At 40.2% G+C, this 18,401-nt stretch overlaps 1 protein-coding gene across 3 annotated transcripts in view; it reads left to right on the forward strand.

Annotated features, from left to right (window-relative positions):
- Positions 1 to 18,401, forward strand: part of SYNDIG1 (synapse differentiation inducing 1) — a 457,525-nt gene that overhangs the window by 333,279 nt on the left and 105,845 nt on the right. For all 3 annotated transcript variants that reach the window (XM_073672507.1, XM_073672506.1, XM_073672510.1), the window contains one exon: positions 3,548 to 3,685. In XM_073672507.1, the coding sequence (XP_073528608.1) occupies positions 3,548 to 3,685 (138 nt within the window). The remainder of the gene's footprint in view (positions 1 to 3,547; positions 3,686 to 18,401) is intronic.

The following is an 18,401-nucleotide window of genomic DNA, read 5'->3' on the forward strand; positions in this document are numbered from 1 at the left end:
CAGAGATTTGACCCGTTAAACTGCAAAACCACAGTTATATTTTTTTCTGGCCTACACCAGACTCTTTTAAACAGATATATTGGTGTCTGACCAGTCAGGGAGACACTATTACAGTTTTTTTTACGGCAAAAATGCCCAAAACAGGACAATACAGAGATTTGACCTGTGGAACAGCAAAACCACAATTATAGTTATGTGGCATACACCAGACTCTTTTAAACAGATATATTGGTGTCTGACCAGTCAGGGAGACACTATTACAGTTTTTTTTAAGGCAAAAAATGGCAAAAACAGGATAATGCGGAGATTTGAACCATGGAACTGCAAAACCACAGTTATATTTTTCTGGCCTACACCAGACTCTTTTAAACAGATATATTGGTGTCTGACCAGTCAGGTAGACACTATTACGTTTTTTTTTTACGGCAAAAAATGGCAAAAACCGGATAATGCAGAGATTTGACCCGTGGAACTGCAAAACCACAGTTATACTTATGTGACGTACACCAGACTCTTTTAAACAGATATATTGGTGTCTGATCAGTCAGGGAGACACTATTACAGTTTCTTTTTACGGCAAAAAATGCCAAACACTGGATAATACAGAGATTTGACCCGTGGAACTGCAAAACCACAGTTATAGTTATGTGGCATACACCAGACTCTTTTAAACAGATATATTGGTGTCTGACTAGTCAGGGAGACACTATTACAGTTTTTTTTACGGCAAAAAATGCCAAAAACAGGATAATACAGACATGTGACCTGTGGAACTGCAAAACCACAGTTATATTTTTCTGGCCTACACCAGACTCTTTTAAACAGATATATTGTTGTCTGAACAGTCACAGACACACTCAATTTTTTTTTTTTGGGGGGGAAATACCAAAAGGTTAATAAGACGTGTATTTGAACAGTCTGACTGAGGAAAAAAAAAAATACAGGATTTAGATGAAAAAAAAAAAATTTTTTCCTGGCCCCTGAGACCGGGGTGATAAGTCTAGCAATTTGACCAACTGGAGCACACAGGACTGTAATGCAGTGTTTGCTGGTATAACCACTGTGTCTCCTATACAGCCTGCCTGCCTACCTGATATCTGGGATGGATATTAGTCCTGAGAAGGACTGTTTGTTTGATTTGGCCGGCTTTAGAGACCCTACACTAACTATTTCGGAGTATAAATCTCTCCCTAGCTCAGCAGCACTGACCCTACACTGGCTGATACGGAGCGACTGTGTCCAAGATGGCGGCGCCCGGTTTTAAATACTCGAGGTGACGCTGTGCGGCCAGCCAATCACTGTAATGCCCACAACCAACATGGCTGCGGCATTACAGTGACTGGCTGGCAATCCCTGCATGTTCATTGGCTCTGTAAAGAGCGCCAAACGTGCAGGGCGGAGACCCGAGCTCCGGCCCGAGTAACCCGGAAATGCTCGGTGCTCGCCGAACATCCCAAGTAGTGAGATGCTCGGGCGAGTACCGAGCAGTGTCGAGCATGCTCGCTCAACACTAATAAATTATTTTTACACATCTCTGACTGCCCTCACTTCGTGTTTCTGTGTGTTGCATTTCTGACACCTGCATTACAACAGTGTGCCAAATATTTATTTTACCAGGTGTACCCACCTTTTCTTCATCCGTACCCCCCATCTTGTGATATTTTTTGTTATACTGATTGAATAATTTTTATGATTTATAAATAAAGATATTTTTTTAAGCTCGTATTACCCTTATTAGGAAGTTCCTTTTTTATGTGCCGTTGTCTGTTTGTGCTTCTTTTCTGGCTATTTTGATTATGGATTGAGGATTGTTTTGGCGTCATTCTCTCAGATCAGGTAGCAAAAACCTGGTGACAGATTGCCTTTAAAGGCAGGTAATCTTTAAGAAGATCTGTCAGCAGGTTCCCTAACAATTTTATTTCAATTGAAGCACTACAGTATGTAGAGAAAAGACAAATGTCTCCGCCGGGCATCTGCTAAGTGTTGCAATGCTAGGCTGCACAGAATTGAGCACATGCTAGACTAACCATCCCAATTAAAGACAAGAAACAAGAGATAATGTAGCACATTTTTTACCTAATACACAAAGCCGTTTGGAAGCTGCTCACTAGTTTACATATAAAGTAAAATAAAAAAGATGTTGATGGCTGGCCTCTACAGAAATGCTGGAGTTTCCTGAAGCATCTTCTACTTCAAAAAATAAAGGGGTTCACCGGCGTGTAAACGACGGTGTGCATGTAACGTGGGGGGTGGCAGCCATGTCTCACATCATCCGCACCACGCTACAGGAAAATGGGTGTGTGTGCTGCTGTTATCTTGGCGATATGCTTCTGCAGACTGCATGCTGCCTCTTGACTTGGCAGGTCAGGACCAGATAGATGAGGGAGACCAGAGTCCAAAAATAATGTTTTCTTTACTGAACAACTTGATGAAAAATATATACCTCAGATAGCAGGCACAACACTTAAAGAATGCTTCTTCTGCACAATACAGAGGCAGGAAGTTTACGTTTACACTTGTTACATAACTCCAGCAAACCATTATAAGACATCCATATTCCTCTGTGAGGACCACAAGGATCGAGGTGTGTCTCTACAGCAAGCACAGCTGGTTTCAACTCCCAGTTGATTTGTGTGGACCTCACTGGCTGAGGTACTTCGGTACGACTCCTCACTAGTACTCTCTAAGTGCATCCGGTGAGGCCACATACGCCTTGCTGTGCCACTGTATCTCTAGAACTCATATCCCAGCCTGACCATCTTCTCCTCTATGACCCTCAGGTCTGGTTACACTCTAAATTCTTATCTTCTAAGAAAAACGTTTGCTTAAGACCCGCTTGCCTGTGATAAGGAATGCTTACATGAGCTTAGTCCTTGCTTTAGGCCCCCTTGCTTGTAATAAATAATCTTGCTGCCACTTAGTCCGTATTTGCTTCAGGACATACTATCCGACATGGCCTCCCTTTTTGGCACACAAACACCCATTTACATGCAGATCTGCAAGCTACAAGACTATAGGTCATTTCTTCTCAAACACTGGTCCCTATCAGCCTAACAGGAAACTGCATTCCTTGTGCCCATGTACCTGTAATTTCTCCCATTCAGGGCCAGTTCAAATAGTTAACCCTGTCTGCAGGTAACCCATTTTTACAGAAAACAAACTAGATAAAACTATATTTATAACATGGCAATGCATTCGATCTTCAAGGTGGGCATGGGCAGCTTCTCCATTCCTTTACAGGTACACATATTCTTAAGCTGAGCGTTTTATCAATTATATTCAGTATTTGCAAACTGAGCAAAAAAAAAGACAACTTGGTTTGGCCAACTAGGGAGATGTTTCGGGTGGCCTGCTGTGATCATTCCATGAACCCATTAACTGAATCCCTATCAGGCACTTGAAGTATTTCCATGAAAACCATACAATATCCTTATATTCTGAATTGCTGATTTCCCACAGCACATCACAATTGGCATATTATGCGTTTATATTTTATGTCTGTATACCCCCTTAATACATTTGCTATTTGTTGTTTATGTTCTTTTAGAGCGACTATTCAAGTGACACAGAAAGTGAAGATAACTTCTTAATGATGCCACCAAGAGACCATCTTGGCCTCAGCGTATTTTCCATGCTGTGCTGCTTCTGGCCCTTGGGGATTGCTGCCTTTTACTTGTCACATGAGGTAAGTTTGTGCCCGATGACAATCATTACCTGTCAAATACTCTAAATAATGAATCTCTGCATTGTATACATCTCCCAGAAATTCTTCTTTCTTGCTCGGCAAATTAGCGCTATGTCTTCTTTTTTTTTACAGCAGGGCAGATTTCTCAAGGATAAATTATTCATGCATAAACCATTATGCCTATGATTATAACTAGCCAATATGTTGGCAGCATGAGAATTTATGCCTTGTTTTTTCTTGAGCACTTAGTAATAGGCTTGTTAATCATTTACATTTTATGCATTTGTAGTTCTTGGAGATATCACTTAAATTGTTTATGTCTTTTGAATAGCTATAGAATAATTGCATTGAATAGTGTGGTAATTGCTGATATGTTTAGTCTTTAAGGCGATTGTTTTTGTAAGATGGAAAGCAATTATCTCTCAATAGCAATATATACTTTTTTTTTTTTCAAGGAGCCATTAAATGATAAGAAATGATAGTCAATATATGGACAAGTTCACATCTGTTCTATTCGTCATACTTGATGTGCAGAAATTAAAGGAATAAAATAAAATGTTTCCCAAGTGACGGGATATGTGAAAAAAGAAAAAAACTCAGCTGGCACCCACCTAGATCAGAGACAGGTGGTGTCACTGTTCCACCAGTAGGTGGACCCCTGCATTCTTTGATTGGCTGTAAGGATCAGGAGACTTAAAGGGAATCTGTCAACGGGTTTTTGCTATGTATACTGAAGACAGCATGAGATACGGGTTAAAACACAGATTTCAGTGATGCCTCTCTTTTCAAGCTCTTTGCTTACAATGATTGTTTTAGCACCAGTAGCTTATCATTGCTTTGAGCCCTGGTCTGACATGCCCCCTCCTGTGATAGGCAACTCACTGTTTATAGACATTGTATATGGAGAGCCTGGTGTGGGCGGGGTTTTCTCTCTGAGCTCTGCTTCATGGTAAATCTAAAAACTCTGATTGTGTGAGAACGGCTGCACCCAGTAACCTAAGTGATACATCATTGGATTCAGCTTTTCTTTGCCTACATCAGATGTAGACTTCTCTCAGATGAGGTATCAAAAACCTATTGACAGATTCCCTTTAAGCAGCGTGTCAATGGAAAAACGATTGCATGGGCTGGAGGTTTAAATCCGGTAAATCGTCGTACCGTAGTTTTAAACCAAGGACAAAATCTATGGGTGTTTTTTCCTTTTAAAGCTCTATTTACTCTACTATATCACGTATAAATAATGATGTCTCCATTCACCAGTGATGGAATTGTATGTTGTTGTTAACCTATACAGAGTGTAATAAGTCTTTAGAAGAAATTATTTTCTATAGTAATAATCCAGCAACATCCTCAATTTTCTAACAGGGAGGAACATCTCATTTAGACATACAGTACAGACCAAAAGTTTGGACACACCTTCTCATTTAAAGATTTTTCAGCAATTTCATGACTATGAAAATTGTACAATCACACTGAAGGCATCAAAACTATGAATTAACACATGTGGAATTATATACTTAACAAAAAAGTGTGAAACAACTGAAAATATGTCTTATATTCTAGGTTCTTCAAAGTAGCCACCTTCTGCTTTGATGACTGCTTTGCACACTCTTGGCATTCTCTTGATGAGCTTCGAGAGGTAGTCACCGGAAATGGTCTTCCAACAATCTTGAAGGAGTTCCCAGAGATGCTTAGCACTTGTTGGCCCTTTTGCCTTCACTCTGCGGTCCAGCTCACCCCAAACCATCTCGATTGGGTTCAGGTCTGGTGACTCTAGAGGCCAGGTCATCTGGCATAGCACCCCATCACTCTCCTTCTTGGTCAAATAGCCCTTACACAGCCTGGAGGTGTGTTTGGGGTCATTGTCCTGTTGAAAAATAAATGATGGTCCAACTAAACGCAAACCGGATGGAATAGCATGCCGCTGCAAGATGCTGTGGTAGCCATGCGGGTTCAGTATGCCTTCAATTTTGAATAAATCCCCAACAGTGTCACCAGCAAAGCACCCTCACACCATCACACCTCCTCCTCCATGCTTCATGGTGGGAACCAGGCATGTAGAGTCCATCAGTTCACCTTTTCTGCGTCGCACAATGACACGGTGGTTGGAACCAAAGATCTCAAATTTGGACTCATCAGATGAAAGCACAGATTTCCACTGGTCTAATGTCCATTCCTTGTGTTCTTTAGCCCAAACAAGTCTCTTCTGCTTGTTGCCTGTCCTAAGCAGTGGTTTCCTAGCAGCTATTTTACCATGAAGGCCTTCTGCACAAAGTCTCCTGTTAACAGTTGTTGTAGAGATTTGTCTGCTGCTAGAACTCTGTGTGGCATTGACCTGGTCTCTAATCTGAGCTGCTGTTAACCTGCGATTTCAGAGGCTGGTGACTCGGATAAACTTATCCTCAGAGGCAGAGGTGACTTTTGGTCTTCCTTTCCTGGGGCGGTCCTCATGTGAGCCAGTTTCTTTGTAGCGCTTGATGGTTTTTCCAACTGCACTTGGGGACACTTTCAAAGTTTTCCCAATTTTTCGCACTGACTGATCTTCATTTCTTAAAGTAATGATGGTCACTCATTTTTCTTTACTTAGCTGCTTTTTTCTTGCCATAATACAAATTATAACAGTCTATTCAGTAGGACTATCAGCTGTGCATCCACCAGACTTATGCACAACACAACTGATGGTCCCAACCCCATTTATAAGGCAAGAAATCCCACTTATTAAACCTGACAGGGCACACCTGTGAAGTGAAAACCATTTCCGGTGACTACCTCTTGAAGCTCATCAAGAGAATGCCAAGAGTGTGCAAAGCAGTCATCAAAGCAAAAGGTGGCTACTTTGAAGAACGTAGAATATAAGGCATATTTTCAGTTGTTTCACACTTTTTGTTAAGTATATAATTCCACATGTGTAAATTCATAGTTTTGATGCCTTCAGTGTGAATGTACAATTGTCATAGTCATGAAAATACAGACAAATCTCTAAATGAGAAGGTGTGTCCAAACTTTTGGTCTGTACTGTACATCTTTTATATATGAGCCCTTACTTCTGAGTACAAAGCATTCTTGTTAAACAATGGCTCTTCTGCAGCTTATAGAACCTAGACTAGTCAAAGGCCACAAGAACGTAAATCAAATTCCTAAAGGCACTGTGGCTTTAGAAAAGTAATTAGTCAAAGCTAAAATTGTGGTATCTTTGATCTAATGCATCATAATGCCTTTCCATTTTACTGTGTCCCTGATCTGTCTTTGGAAATTATATACAACCTGGCAACATCTTAAAGTTCTCAGTTTTTTATGCCAGGGTTTACACTATTCCAGAGCCTGGAAAACTGAGCACAGATGTTGGGCACGAAGTGTAATATGTATGAATATTATAATTTACGACTGTTACCTAAGAAGGTTAATGACACTAAATAAATATAAGATAAGACATTGTTATTCTATAACTGAACAGGTTTCTAAATGCTAAATTGTAATAAAATCCATTGCTGTACATTGGCAACTTCCTCAATACTATTGATCACTACGCTTCCTTATTTAAGCTTTTGCTTTATAGCTTTGTTTGAAATTCATTGTCCGACATTTATTAGAATCTTTGAATATTTATCTCATGTTAGATCAAAGAACAGTAGTGACTTCCACATCATTCCTATATTCAGGGAGTGAAGAACATTTTTTATATCATTACCTTACTAATATTTAACTGTTTTTTTACTTATTGTAAAACTAGTGGGTAAGGCCCCATTGCGACACGGGCTGACCTTACCTAGGAGGGGTGTAACTAAGTGACTACCGGGTGTTTGCTAGAGCCTCTGATGGTGAGGATAGCCTTGTCCACCATTAGTCACCAGGTACCACTCCAAGGCAGTCCCCGGGTCTGCAACAGCTTACCAGAGGGTCAGAGGCATGGGTAAGCGGTACAGGACAGCAAAGACAAAAATGTGGTCAGACCGTCCGAAGTAGGGGCAGGCAGCACAGGTTCAAGATATGAAACCAAGGGTAGGAGTGGAGAGGTCAGAAAGGTTGGGTACATGAGCTGGGTCAGTAACGGGAGGAAACAAACACACTAGCACAAACTAGACACTAGCAGTGCAAACTCACAATGAACCAACGTTCGGGCCAGGAGTGATAGGAGGAGCTGCCAGATATAGAGCCTGCTGACACGGGATAAGCCAGGGAACCTAATCTCTGCAGGACACAGCAGAGTTAAATTCCTGCAGAGACCAGTCACGCCCCCTAAAAGCAAAATGGAAACCACCCCAAGATGCTGCAGTGCTGCAAGAAGCAAAAGTCAGTGAGCCATTTGATGACCACAGTGAGTAGGGCAGCACTGAGAAGGAATACAGGTTCCTGCCGTGACACTTATAGATGTATTCTAAAGTTGTCTCTTGAGCAACTCAGAGATATGCAGTCTCCTTACTTCCTGGTTTCTGACACTGGTTTCTGACACTGGGTACTCCTTCTTCAGTGACAGTTCTCGAGAGAAGCAGAGCTGTAGTATTAGTAGACCTATAAAGCAAGGTCTTTTGTAATTCATTCAGCTATCAGTGGTTTGTTCTGGAGTCTACGCTGCTATTACAGTATTTGTCTATAGAGGTAACAGCCTATTTGGACAAGCACATGGCTCAGGAAAGTGAGAGCTGTGATTAGGATACATGCTCTTAAAACAGTCAATGCTGCCTGCTGGTGGTTTTGCAAGATTTTTAACAGCAAGCTGAGAGGACGAGAGGGAGATGAGAAGCTGACTGCTGCATGGAAATAAATGGTTTGGTTAGTGCTTCCTTGGATGTTAGGAGTGAACCCCTTTCCTGGAATGTAACATCTGTGCACTCTCAGTCAGGGTCTGAGCAGACAATAGTTTCTAAGCTTCATTGATCCCAGATGTACACTATAAAAGATAAAAGCTCTCATTTCAGTATAGAAAAAGCAAGTCAGTTGGAAACTTGCTTATTTTCATGCTGTCTAACTAAGGCAATTTAATTACTTGAAAATACACCTTAAATGCACATAATATGTCAGCATGCATGAATAAAAGACTACTTCAATGCCCTGCATATGGGTAAGGGAATCAGAAGAACTATACTATATTACATTTCTAATTGGAGGTATTTGCTAATATTATTATTATTATTATTACACCTACTACATATTGGGATAGGATCTTGGAGATGGGAAGAGCCCTTTAATAAGTACAATTTCAACTCTTAGTAATGGTCAAATGATGTTTCGCTGAACTTCAGTGACTTTTTGTCTATCTAATTTTCCTAATTGTCCAATGGGACTACATGCATTTTTTTTATTATTTTTAATATGTATATATGTATGCATTGTTATGATTTTTAGCAATATTTTTCTGGCGTTTTTTATGCAACAAAAATGTAGAGGTAAATATCCAGTAGTAGAAAAACCACATATCCCCCTTTCTACTAAATAGCTTTTCATAGAGAATCCCATATCTCTTTAACAATCTACAAGTTTTGAGGGGTTACTGACTCTCCCTAGGGAGATTAATTGTATATCACGTTTTATTAGCAATGTTCCATGGGAAAATAAAACTTGCAAATTGCAAAAAGAAAAGGGCTTTATCCCTGAGAGAAAAAAGGCTTTTTTTTATAGTGGAATATACTAGAGGTAGCTATCTTATAATTCAATGTCCGACTCTTTAACCACTTCGAGACATTTGACGTACAATACAGACCAAAAGTTTGGACACACCTTCTCATTTAAAGATTTTTCTGCATTTTCATGACTTTGAAAATTGTACATTCACACTGAAGGCATCAAAACTATGAATTAACACATGTGGAATTATATACTTAACAAAAAAGTGTGAAACAACTGAAAATATGTCTTATATTCTAGGTTCTCTTGATGAGCTTCAAGAGGTAGTCACGGGAAATGGTTTTCACTTCACGGGTGTGCCCTGTCAGGTTTAATAAGTGGGATTTCTTGCCTTATAAATGGGGTTGGGACCATCAGTTGTGTTGTGCAGAAGTCAGGTGGATACACAGCTGATAGTCCTACTGAATAGACTGTTAGAATTTGTATTATGGCAAGAAAAAAGCAGCTAAGTAAAGAAAAACGAGTAGCCATCATTACTTTAAGAAATGAAGGTCAGTCAGTCCGGAAAATTGGGCAAACTTTGAATGTGTCCCCAAGTGCAGTTGCAAAAACCATCAAGCACTACAAAGAAACTGGCTCACATGAGGACCGCCCCAGGAAAGAAAGACCAAGAGTCACCTCTGCTTCTGAGGATAAGTTTATCCGAGTCACAGGCCTCAGAAATCGCAGGTTAACAGTAGCTCAGATTAGAGACCAGGTCAATGCCACACAGAGTTCTAGCAGCAGACATATCTCTACAACAACTGTTAAGAGGAGACTTTGTGCAGCAGGCCTTCATGGTAAAATAGCTGCTAGGAAACCACTGCTAAGGACAGGCAACAAGCAGAAGAGACTTGTTTGGGCTAAAGAACACAAGGAATGGACATTAGACCAGTGGATATCTGTGCTTTGGTCTGATGAGTCCAAATTTGAGATCTTTGGTTCCAACCACCGTGTATTTGTTCGACGCAGAAAAGGTGAACAGATGGACTCTACATGCCTTGCTCCCACCATGAAGCATGGAGGAGGAGTGTGATGGTGTGGGGGTGCTTTGCTGGTGACACTGTTGGGGATTTATTCAAAATTGAAGGCATACTGAACCAGCATGGCTACCACAGCATCTTGCAGCGGCATGCTATTCCTTCCGGTTTGCGTTTAGTTGGACCATCATTTATTTTTCAACAAGACAATGATGCCAAACACACCTCAAGGCTGTGTAAGGGCTATTTGACCAAGAAGGAGAGTGGTTGGGTGCTACGCCAGATGACCTGGCCCCCACTGTCACCAGACCTGAACCCAATCAAGATGGTTTGGGGTGAGCTGGACCGCAGAGTGAAGGCAAAAGGGCCAACAAGTGCTAAGCATCTCTGGAAACTCCTTCAAGATTGTTGGAAGACCATTTCCGGTGACTACCTCTTGAAGCTCATAAAGAGAATGCCAAGAGTGTGCAAAGCAGTCATCAAAGCAAAAGGTGGCTACTTTGAAGAACCTAGAATATAAGACATATTTTCAGTTGTTTCACACTTTTTTGTTAAGTATATAATTCCACATGTGTTAATTCATAGTTTTGATGCCTTCAGTGTGAATGTACAATTTTCAAAGTCATGAAAATACAGAAAAATCTTTAAATGAGAAGGAGTGTCCAAACTTTTGGTCTGTACTGTATATCACACCCCACGTGACTGTATAGAACCTAGTCAGTAGTGGTGCCCACTGGAAGAACAAGGGACAAGAAGAAGGAAGAGAAGCCAGGGTTGTGGCAGTGGGACAAATATTGTGAGGGCTAAGGACAGGTGAGTATTAGAGATGAGTGGGTCTGTTAAAATTCGAATTCACCAGCTTTGGTGAATGTTTCCAATTAGTATGATTTGCTGTGAATAAATTTGCGTGAATTTCAATACCGGAAATCTTGTCGTTTTTTTGAAAATACATGTGGGGGGTGAGACGAGAGAGAGAACCCTGCTGACCATACGGGATTACACTCTACAGGAGAGAAAGAGGGGAAGGAAGGAGGGATCGCTAGTGTAACGGGACGGATGGTGGAACCACTGTGCCGTGGTGCAAGGAGAGATTGGAGGGGCGTAACTAGATGCCTTGCCGAATCCAACCTTAGATCTACGGCGGCTTAACGACTCCGTGACCAAGGAGGGACAAGGAAGGTGAACCAGGTGCTACTCCGGTACTGACCTCGAATGGTTGGCAGCTGACCCCCAGAGACAGGAGGCAGGCACAGACTGACGTGGCCGATGGACAGGCAGGCGGATACGGCTGATAGACAGATAGGCGGACATTGTGGATAGGCAGGCAGGCCAGCACGGCTGATAGACAGGCAGGCACGGCTGATAGGCAGGTGGGCTGGTACAAGTACTGGGACCTGAAAACTAAACAGAGAGTTACATGCAAAAAACTATTTTGTACAATCACCTTCGTATTGGAGGAGGTACCTTAAATTGGCCGGGCATACTTTAGGATGGCACGCGCGCGGTCCCTTTAAGAGGAGGTAAGCGCGCACCCTAAGCACAGTGCCCAGGGATCTGCACGCAAGAGAGAGGACACCGCAGCTCGCGGTGGTAAGGGGATCGGCGTCTCAGCCAGGAAATAGTGGCAGGAGGCAGAGATGCCAGCGCTACAACTAGACTCATGAAAACAACAAACCAATAATTACAATCTATAAAGACATGTAGTATAAAATGTCTAAGTCACTGTAATGAAATGCATAGATTTAATGCCCTTTATTGAATAAAAGAAGATACCGGAGATCATGAAGGCTTAGTAAAAGGTTATGATTAAATCAGATTAATGAATTATATTGTGTCTGTAGCCATTTCAGATGAGTGTATTATGATAAAGGACATATCAATGTTTGACAGAGCGGAGCTGCATTTTATCTTGACATTTGTCTGGCTCAGAATGCAATGCATTAAAAGGAAAAAATCATTAATGCTCTAAAAACTCAATACAAGCAAAAACCCATGAGTGACAAAGAGAAGAAGATGCACATGTCCTGGACGTGTATGGCATGGGGATACATGTGCAGCACTGAATTAGAAACATTGAAATGCACTCTGAATACTTCCTCCTTATTATAATAATCTCTTTCTTATTATAATAATCTCTTTCTTTGCGCTGATAAAGAATTTTTAATTTGATTATGACAATAGAGATTTACATATTGGGGCACTGCTGCTATATGAAAGAACCAAGTGGTTTTCTAATGATATTGAAGCGTACACAGCTCTTCCACCATTCTGACATAATAACAGGTCAGCAACAAGTCTTGCTAATTAAATTGTCTTTGTTTCGTGTCTGCAGTTGCAATGCAATTTAAAGACTAAAAAACTAAATTATATGGTCTGATGGTGCAATTATATTCCAAAGTTACCAATGTTGTAAAGTCAAAAAGTGACATTTGAGTGCTGCCAAAATGACCAGGAATGCCAAACCTGTATATAGCACCTATTTCTTCTCTCTCCTAGTTTACTCTCTTCCCTAGTTCAGTAGAAGGGGGTGATGAAAGTAAGTGTAACTAACTGCAGGATCAAACCACACCGGGTTTTTTGATTGCATTATGTAACTAGTTTAGAAGTGCCCCAATACCTTGTTAGGCCAGTTTTTTTGGTTTATTATGTAACCGTAGATGACACACTTCGATCTGTATTGAAGCTAAATACATAATTAAGGTTATTTGCAACGTTGCTTGATATGTATTTATTTATTTTAAATAAAATCTAGAAAAAAATCTAGATAGCCTTCAAGATATGAAACAATATTAGAGAAAAATGTATCCATGCATTTAAAATTCTCCTCACATATCTTTGATAAATGTGCATTTTATCCATATTTACACTATAGAATGGTATAGCGCATGGATCAGTCCGGTGTAACCCATTTATGGTCTATCCTCATAGGATTAAATATTTATCAAAATTTAACATGCAAAATTTGGGACATTTAAGCCACACACCAAGACTGCCAGGGAACACCCCCAAAGTACTCAGGAACGCCTCAACATGAACACTTTTAGATATGGTTTTATTAAGCTTTACCCCTTTGAAGGTCTGGTACGGTGGTCTGCCCTGGTAAATTCAGGACTACTGGAAAATATGGTGAACATGGTGATATGCGACACTTCCAAGTTGTGTGATCAGTTACATTCAGTAAGGAATAGTGTTAGATGATATACAGTACATGTGCAATGCTCTAAATTGTGAAACAGAAGACATGCCATGGATAATTAATGCATACTTGCCAATAATCCTCATTTAGTTGAGTCTGTACTGCAAACTGGTTCTCAAAGAGTGAGGAACTTAATAAAACTATGGACAAAAAGGCTGTTTTGGGGTATTCCTGGCCATGGCCCGATGGTCCTTGTAGTAAGACTTGAAGTTCTTACATTTTGGATTGCGAATGTTGATAAACATGCTAAAGGTTTTTCTCTGGTTTCCTCCCACACTCTAAAGACATAGTGATAGGGAATTTAGATTGTGAGTCCCAATGGGGACAGTGCCGATAATGTCTGTAAAGCGGTGTGGAATTAATGGCGCTATATAAGTGAGTAAAATAAATAATTAATAATGGGGTATTTTCTGGTCAAAATTTCAAAAGGAAACCAAGAAGAGATGATCAAATCTTATGAAATTCGAATTAACCAAGGTTCGGCATTTTTGTTTTTAACAAATATGATTTTTTTAAATTTGCCTGAAATTACTTCAATTGACTTGAAAATGTATATATAACACTCTGAGGTCTCCTAGGACTATATCCAACCCCTTTTACTATCTTTAATGTAAACACAGACTTTAATAATGTCACAGGGACATCACCATAGAAACGGATGGTAATGTGGTTGCAAGCAATAATTCATTTAATAACACAGAGTATTGACAAATGTTCATGTTTGTTAAAAGGAAAAAAAGGGCCAAAAATTAGCACAGAGGCTTGTGACAAGGAAGCATACCATTTGACACTTATTTCAGATACATATTTTTCTGTCAAATTATTGTGCTGTCTTGCTTCTGCTTTTTAGTGCATTAATAATTAAAGCTAATTGCCAGGACTCAAACCCAGCAGCTCTTGTACACCAGGCAGCAGCTGTTCCCTCTGAACTATTCTGCTCGCTGAACAGCTCCTGGCTAAACTAGATTCTAGTACCTGTGTTGTTCTTGAGCGGCTCCACTCTGTGTTGCTCCTGATTGGCTTAATACCGTGAGTTCCTGATTGCACACCCTATTTAAACCTGGCCTGGCACCTCCTCCTTGTGAGATTATTGAGCTCCCAGCCTTTAGTCAAGATCTTCCTTCACCTGCTGCCTCCTACAAGATTATACTGCTTTCCTGTGTATCGACTCCTGGCTTTCGCTGACTACGCTACCTGCTGGTGCTGCCATTAGTGGTTGCAGTACCTCTACTCCATCCAGGTCAGTTCCTAATACAAATTGTACAACTGAAATTCAAATGCAGTAGAACAGATTCCAGCTACACCATATCACATATCAATGACACTGAGTCTGGCACTGCTGCTGACACCTCTCCTATCTCTCTCACTCTCTCTCCCTCTATCAATTGAATCTCTGTATTATTTATAGACTAATATTCTCATTTTCTTCAGTGCTGCAGTTTAACAACATATTACTGTCTGGAGTACTTGCCCAATGTTTCAGGGCTTTTTCTTCCTATCTGTGTTGCTGAGCTGATTCACTCTGCACTCTCACTATCCTAAAATCACCCTAAAACGGCTGTTGCATTAACTGCCTAGGTCTTTATACAAGTTACGATAGTCCCTCCTCTTTGTCTATGCTATACCATATGATCTGATAGCTGCAAGGCATTTTGCGGAAGTCCACATGGCCGCACCTGAGGTCATATCAGCCTTCTGTTGCTGACGCAATCTTCTGCAGTGTGTTAAAAGGTGACAGGCATTTTTTCGCCACAGATTGAATCACAAATTGATCATATTTGCTGGGACCTGTAAATTTAATATAAAATTAGACTCTAATTCGATTCATCTTTAAAACCAAGTAAATGCACAAAACCAAGTCTGTCGAATTTCCTTTATCTCCACTTGACCTAACTATTGACTTATTCACTTTATTTTTTTCAATAAAGAGCCTGTTTTTAGATTTCAGCTGCAGGACCTCCAGTTCTTAGCTCTCACATTTGTCCAAACATGAATAAACTAAAATGACTCTTACAGATTGCCATTTCTGTAAAAGCCTTGAGGAAGAGAACCTACAGCGTGTAAATATATTACTCACAGCAATAAAGTGCACCATCCCAGTGGCATGCCAGGAAAGTCTAGAGGACACGTTCAAGTCATGCTGCCTGAAGTGAATAGAAGAAGCAGTTGACACTGGGGAGAAAGATGCCTAATAACTCTGTCTCTCTTGTGTTTAGAAAGTTTTTTATGAGTATTATAAATCTGTCTAGAAAATCCATTCACTTACATTGAGTTGTGGTACCACATACAAGCCTTATAATTAGAGATGAGCGTTGTTCTACTCGAACTGTTCGCCAATCTCAAATTCGAGCTGTTTTGGGCGGTGTTCGAGCCGGTCGGCGAACACGAACAATTTAAGAAAAATTCGGCTGTTCGAGGTTATGTTCGATAACTGTTCGTGCACCAAAATCATAACTGGATTTTTTCTCAGTAATGATGAAAATTAATGTTAATACGCAGTTTGAGTGTACAGTGGGGCGGGGGGAGGGGCAGGGGATGGATCTCTGCAGGAACAATGAAGATCTCCATTTTTTTTTCTCTTTCCCGCATTTGCAGTGGGGAGGTGCAATCTGTCAGCCTATCAGCAGCGCACACACGGAGCGAAGTGCTTTTTTTCACACAAGCAAGGGCATGTGTGATTGGCAGTGTATGTCACATGTCCTTGCCCTATAAGACCAAGCCATTTTCCCCGTCGCCACCATTTTCTTACTGCTGCAGCTGCGTGTTAGACGGCACCGCTGTTGCTGTGTGCGCTATACCTTGTTAATTTCAAGCCAATTTTCGCACAAATATACAGATAGCTTGGGAGTAGGGAATAGTTGTGATTGCAGTCCTTTTAAGGACTAGGTTACAGCATTTCCTACGACTTTTATCAAGCAGGTCTGTGCTCTTAAATAGATAGATTGTGGGAGTAAAGACTAATTGTAATTGGAGTCCTTTTCAGGACTAGGTTACATCAGTTCCTATCAGTTTTTGCCAGGCAGGTCTGTGCCAGTGCTGTGCAAGTTTTTTTCACAGCATTTGGCTGAATCTAGCAAAGCTAATCCTTTTTGGCCTATTGCAGAGTGTGTTAGTCAGTGGAGTAGCCTATCTGTGTTGCAAGATATACCACCTGTGTATAGAATACCAATTTTTTTACTGCACCTAGTGAAGTAAAATCTTTTGGGCATAGCATCATTCTATTAGTCCATCTATACTGACCTCCATCAGGTTGCAAATTAAAAATAATTTTTTTCTGCATCTAGCTCTGAAAAAATATTTGGGCTTCTAGCAGTGTGTGGGACTTGGTCTATTAGTCCATCTATACTGACCTCCATCAGGTTGCAAATTAAAAATAATTTTTTTCTTCATTTATCTCTGAAAAAATATTTGGGCTTCTAGCAGCGTGTGGGACTTGTTCTATTAGTCCATCTATACTGACCTCCATCAGGTTGCAAATTAAAAATAATTTTTTTCTGCATCTAGCTCTGAAAAAATATTTGGGCTTCTAGCAGTGTGTGGGACTTGGTCTATTAGTCCATCTATACTGACCTCCATCAGGTTGCAAATTAAAAATAATTTTTTTCTGCATCTAGCTCTGAAAAAATATTTGGGCTTCTAGCAGTGTGTGGGACTTGGTCTATTAGTCCATCTATACTGACCTCCATCAGGTTGCAAATTGAATAAAAAAAATTTCTGCATCTAGCTCTGAAAAAATATTTGGGCTTCTAGCGGTGTGTGGGACTTGGTCTATTAGTCCATCTATACTGACCTCCATCAGGTTGCAAATTAAAAATAATTTTTTTCTGCATCTAGCTCTGAAAAAATATTTGGGCTTCTAGCAGTGTGTGGGACTTGGTCTATTAGTCCATCTATACTGACCTCCATCAGGTTGCAAATTAAAAATAATTTTTTTCTTCATTTAGCTCTGAAAAAATATTTGGGCTTCTAGCAGTGTGTGGGACTTGTTCTATTAGTCCTTCTATACTGACCTCCAGCAGGTTGCAAATTGAATATAATTTTTTTCTGCATCTAGCTCTGAAAAAATATTTGGGCTTCTAGCAGTGTGTGGGACTTGGTCTATTAGTCCATCTATACTGACCTCCATCAGGTTGCAAATTAAAAATAATTTTTTTCTTCATTTATCTCTGAAAAAATATTTGGGCTTCTAGCAGCGTGTGCGACTTGTTCTATTAGTCCATCTATACTGACCTCCATCAGGTTGCAAATTAAAAATAATTTTTTTCTGCATCTAGCTCTGAAAAAATATTTGGGCTTCTAGCAGTGTGTGGGACTTGGTCTATTAGTCCATCTATACTGACCTCCATCAGGTTGCAAATTAAAAATAATTTTTTTCTTCATTTATCTCTGAAAAAATATTTGGGCTTCTAGCAGCGTGTGGGACTTGTTCTATTAGTCCATCTATACTGACCTCCATCAGGTTGCAAATTAAAAATAATTTTTTTCTGCATCTAGCTCTGAAAAAATATTTGGGCTTCTAGCAGTGTGTGGGACTTGGTCTATTAGTCCATCTATACTGACCTCCATCAGGTTGCAAATTAAAAATAATTTTTTTCTTCATTTAGCTCTGAAAAAATATTTGGGCTTCTAGCAGTGTGTGGGACTTGTTCTATTAGTCCTTCTATACTGACCTCCAGCAGGTTGCAAATTGAATATAATTTTTTTCTGCATCTAGCTCTGAAAAAATATTTGGGCTTCTAGCGGTGTGTGGGACTTGGTCTATTAGTCCATCTATACTGACCTCCATCAGGTTGCAAATTAAAAATAATTTTTTTCTGCATCTAGCTCTGAAAAAATATTTGGGCTTCTAGCAGTGTGTGGGACTTGGTCTATTAGTCCATCTATACTGACCTCCATCAGGTTGCAAATTGAATAAAAAAAAATTCTGCATCTAGCTCTG

This window comes from Phyllobates terribilis, unplaced genomic scaffold, assembly GCF_046119375.1.
Source record: "Phyllobates terribilis strain yellow unplaced genomic scaffold, ASM4611937v1 Scaffold_3__8_contigs__length_932513732, whole genome shotgun sequence".
Classification (NCBI taxonomy): Eukaryota; Metazoa; Chordata; class Amphibia; order Anura; family Dendrobatidae; genus Phyllobates; species Phyllobates terribilis.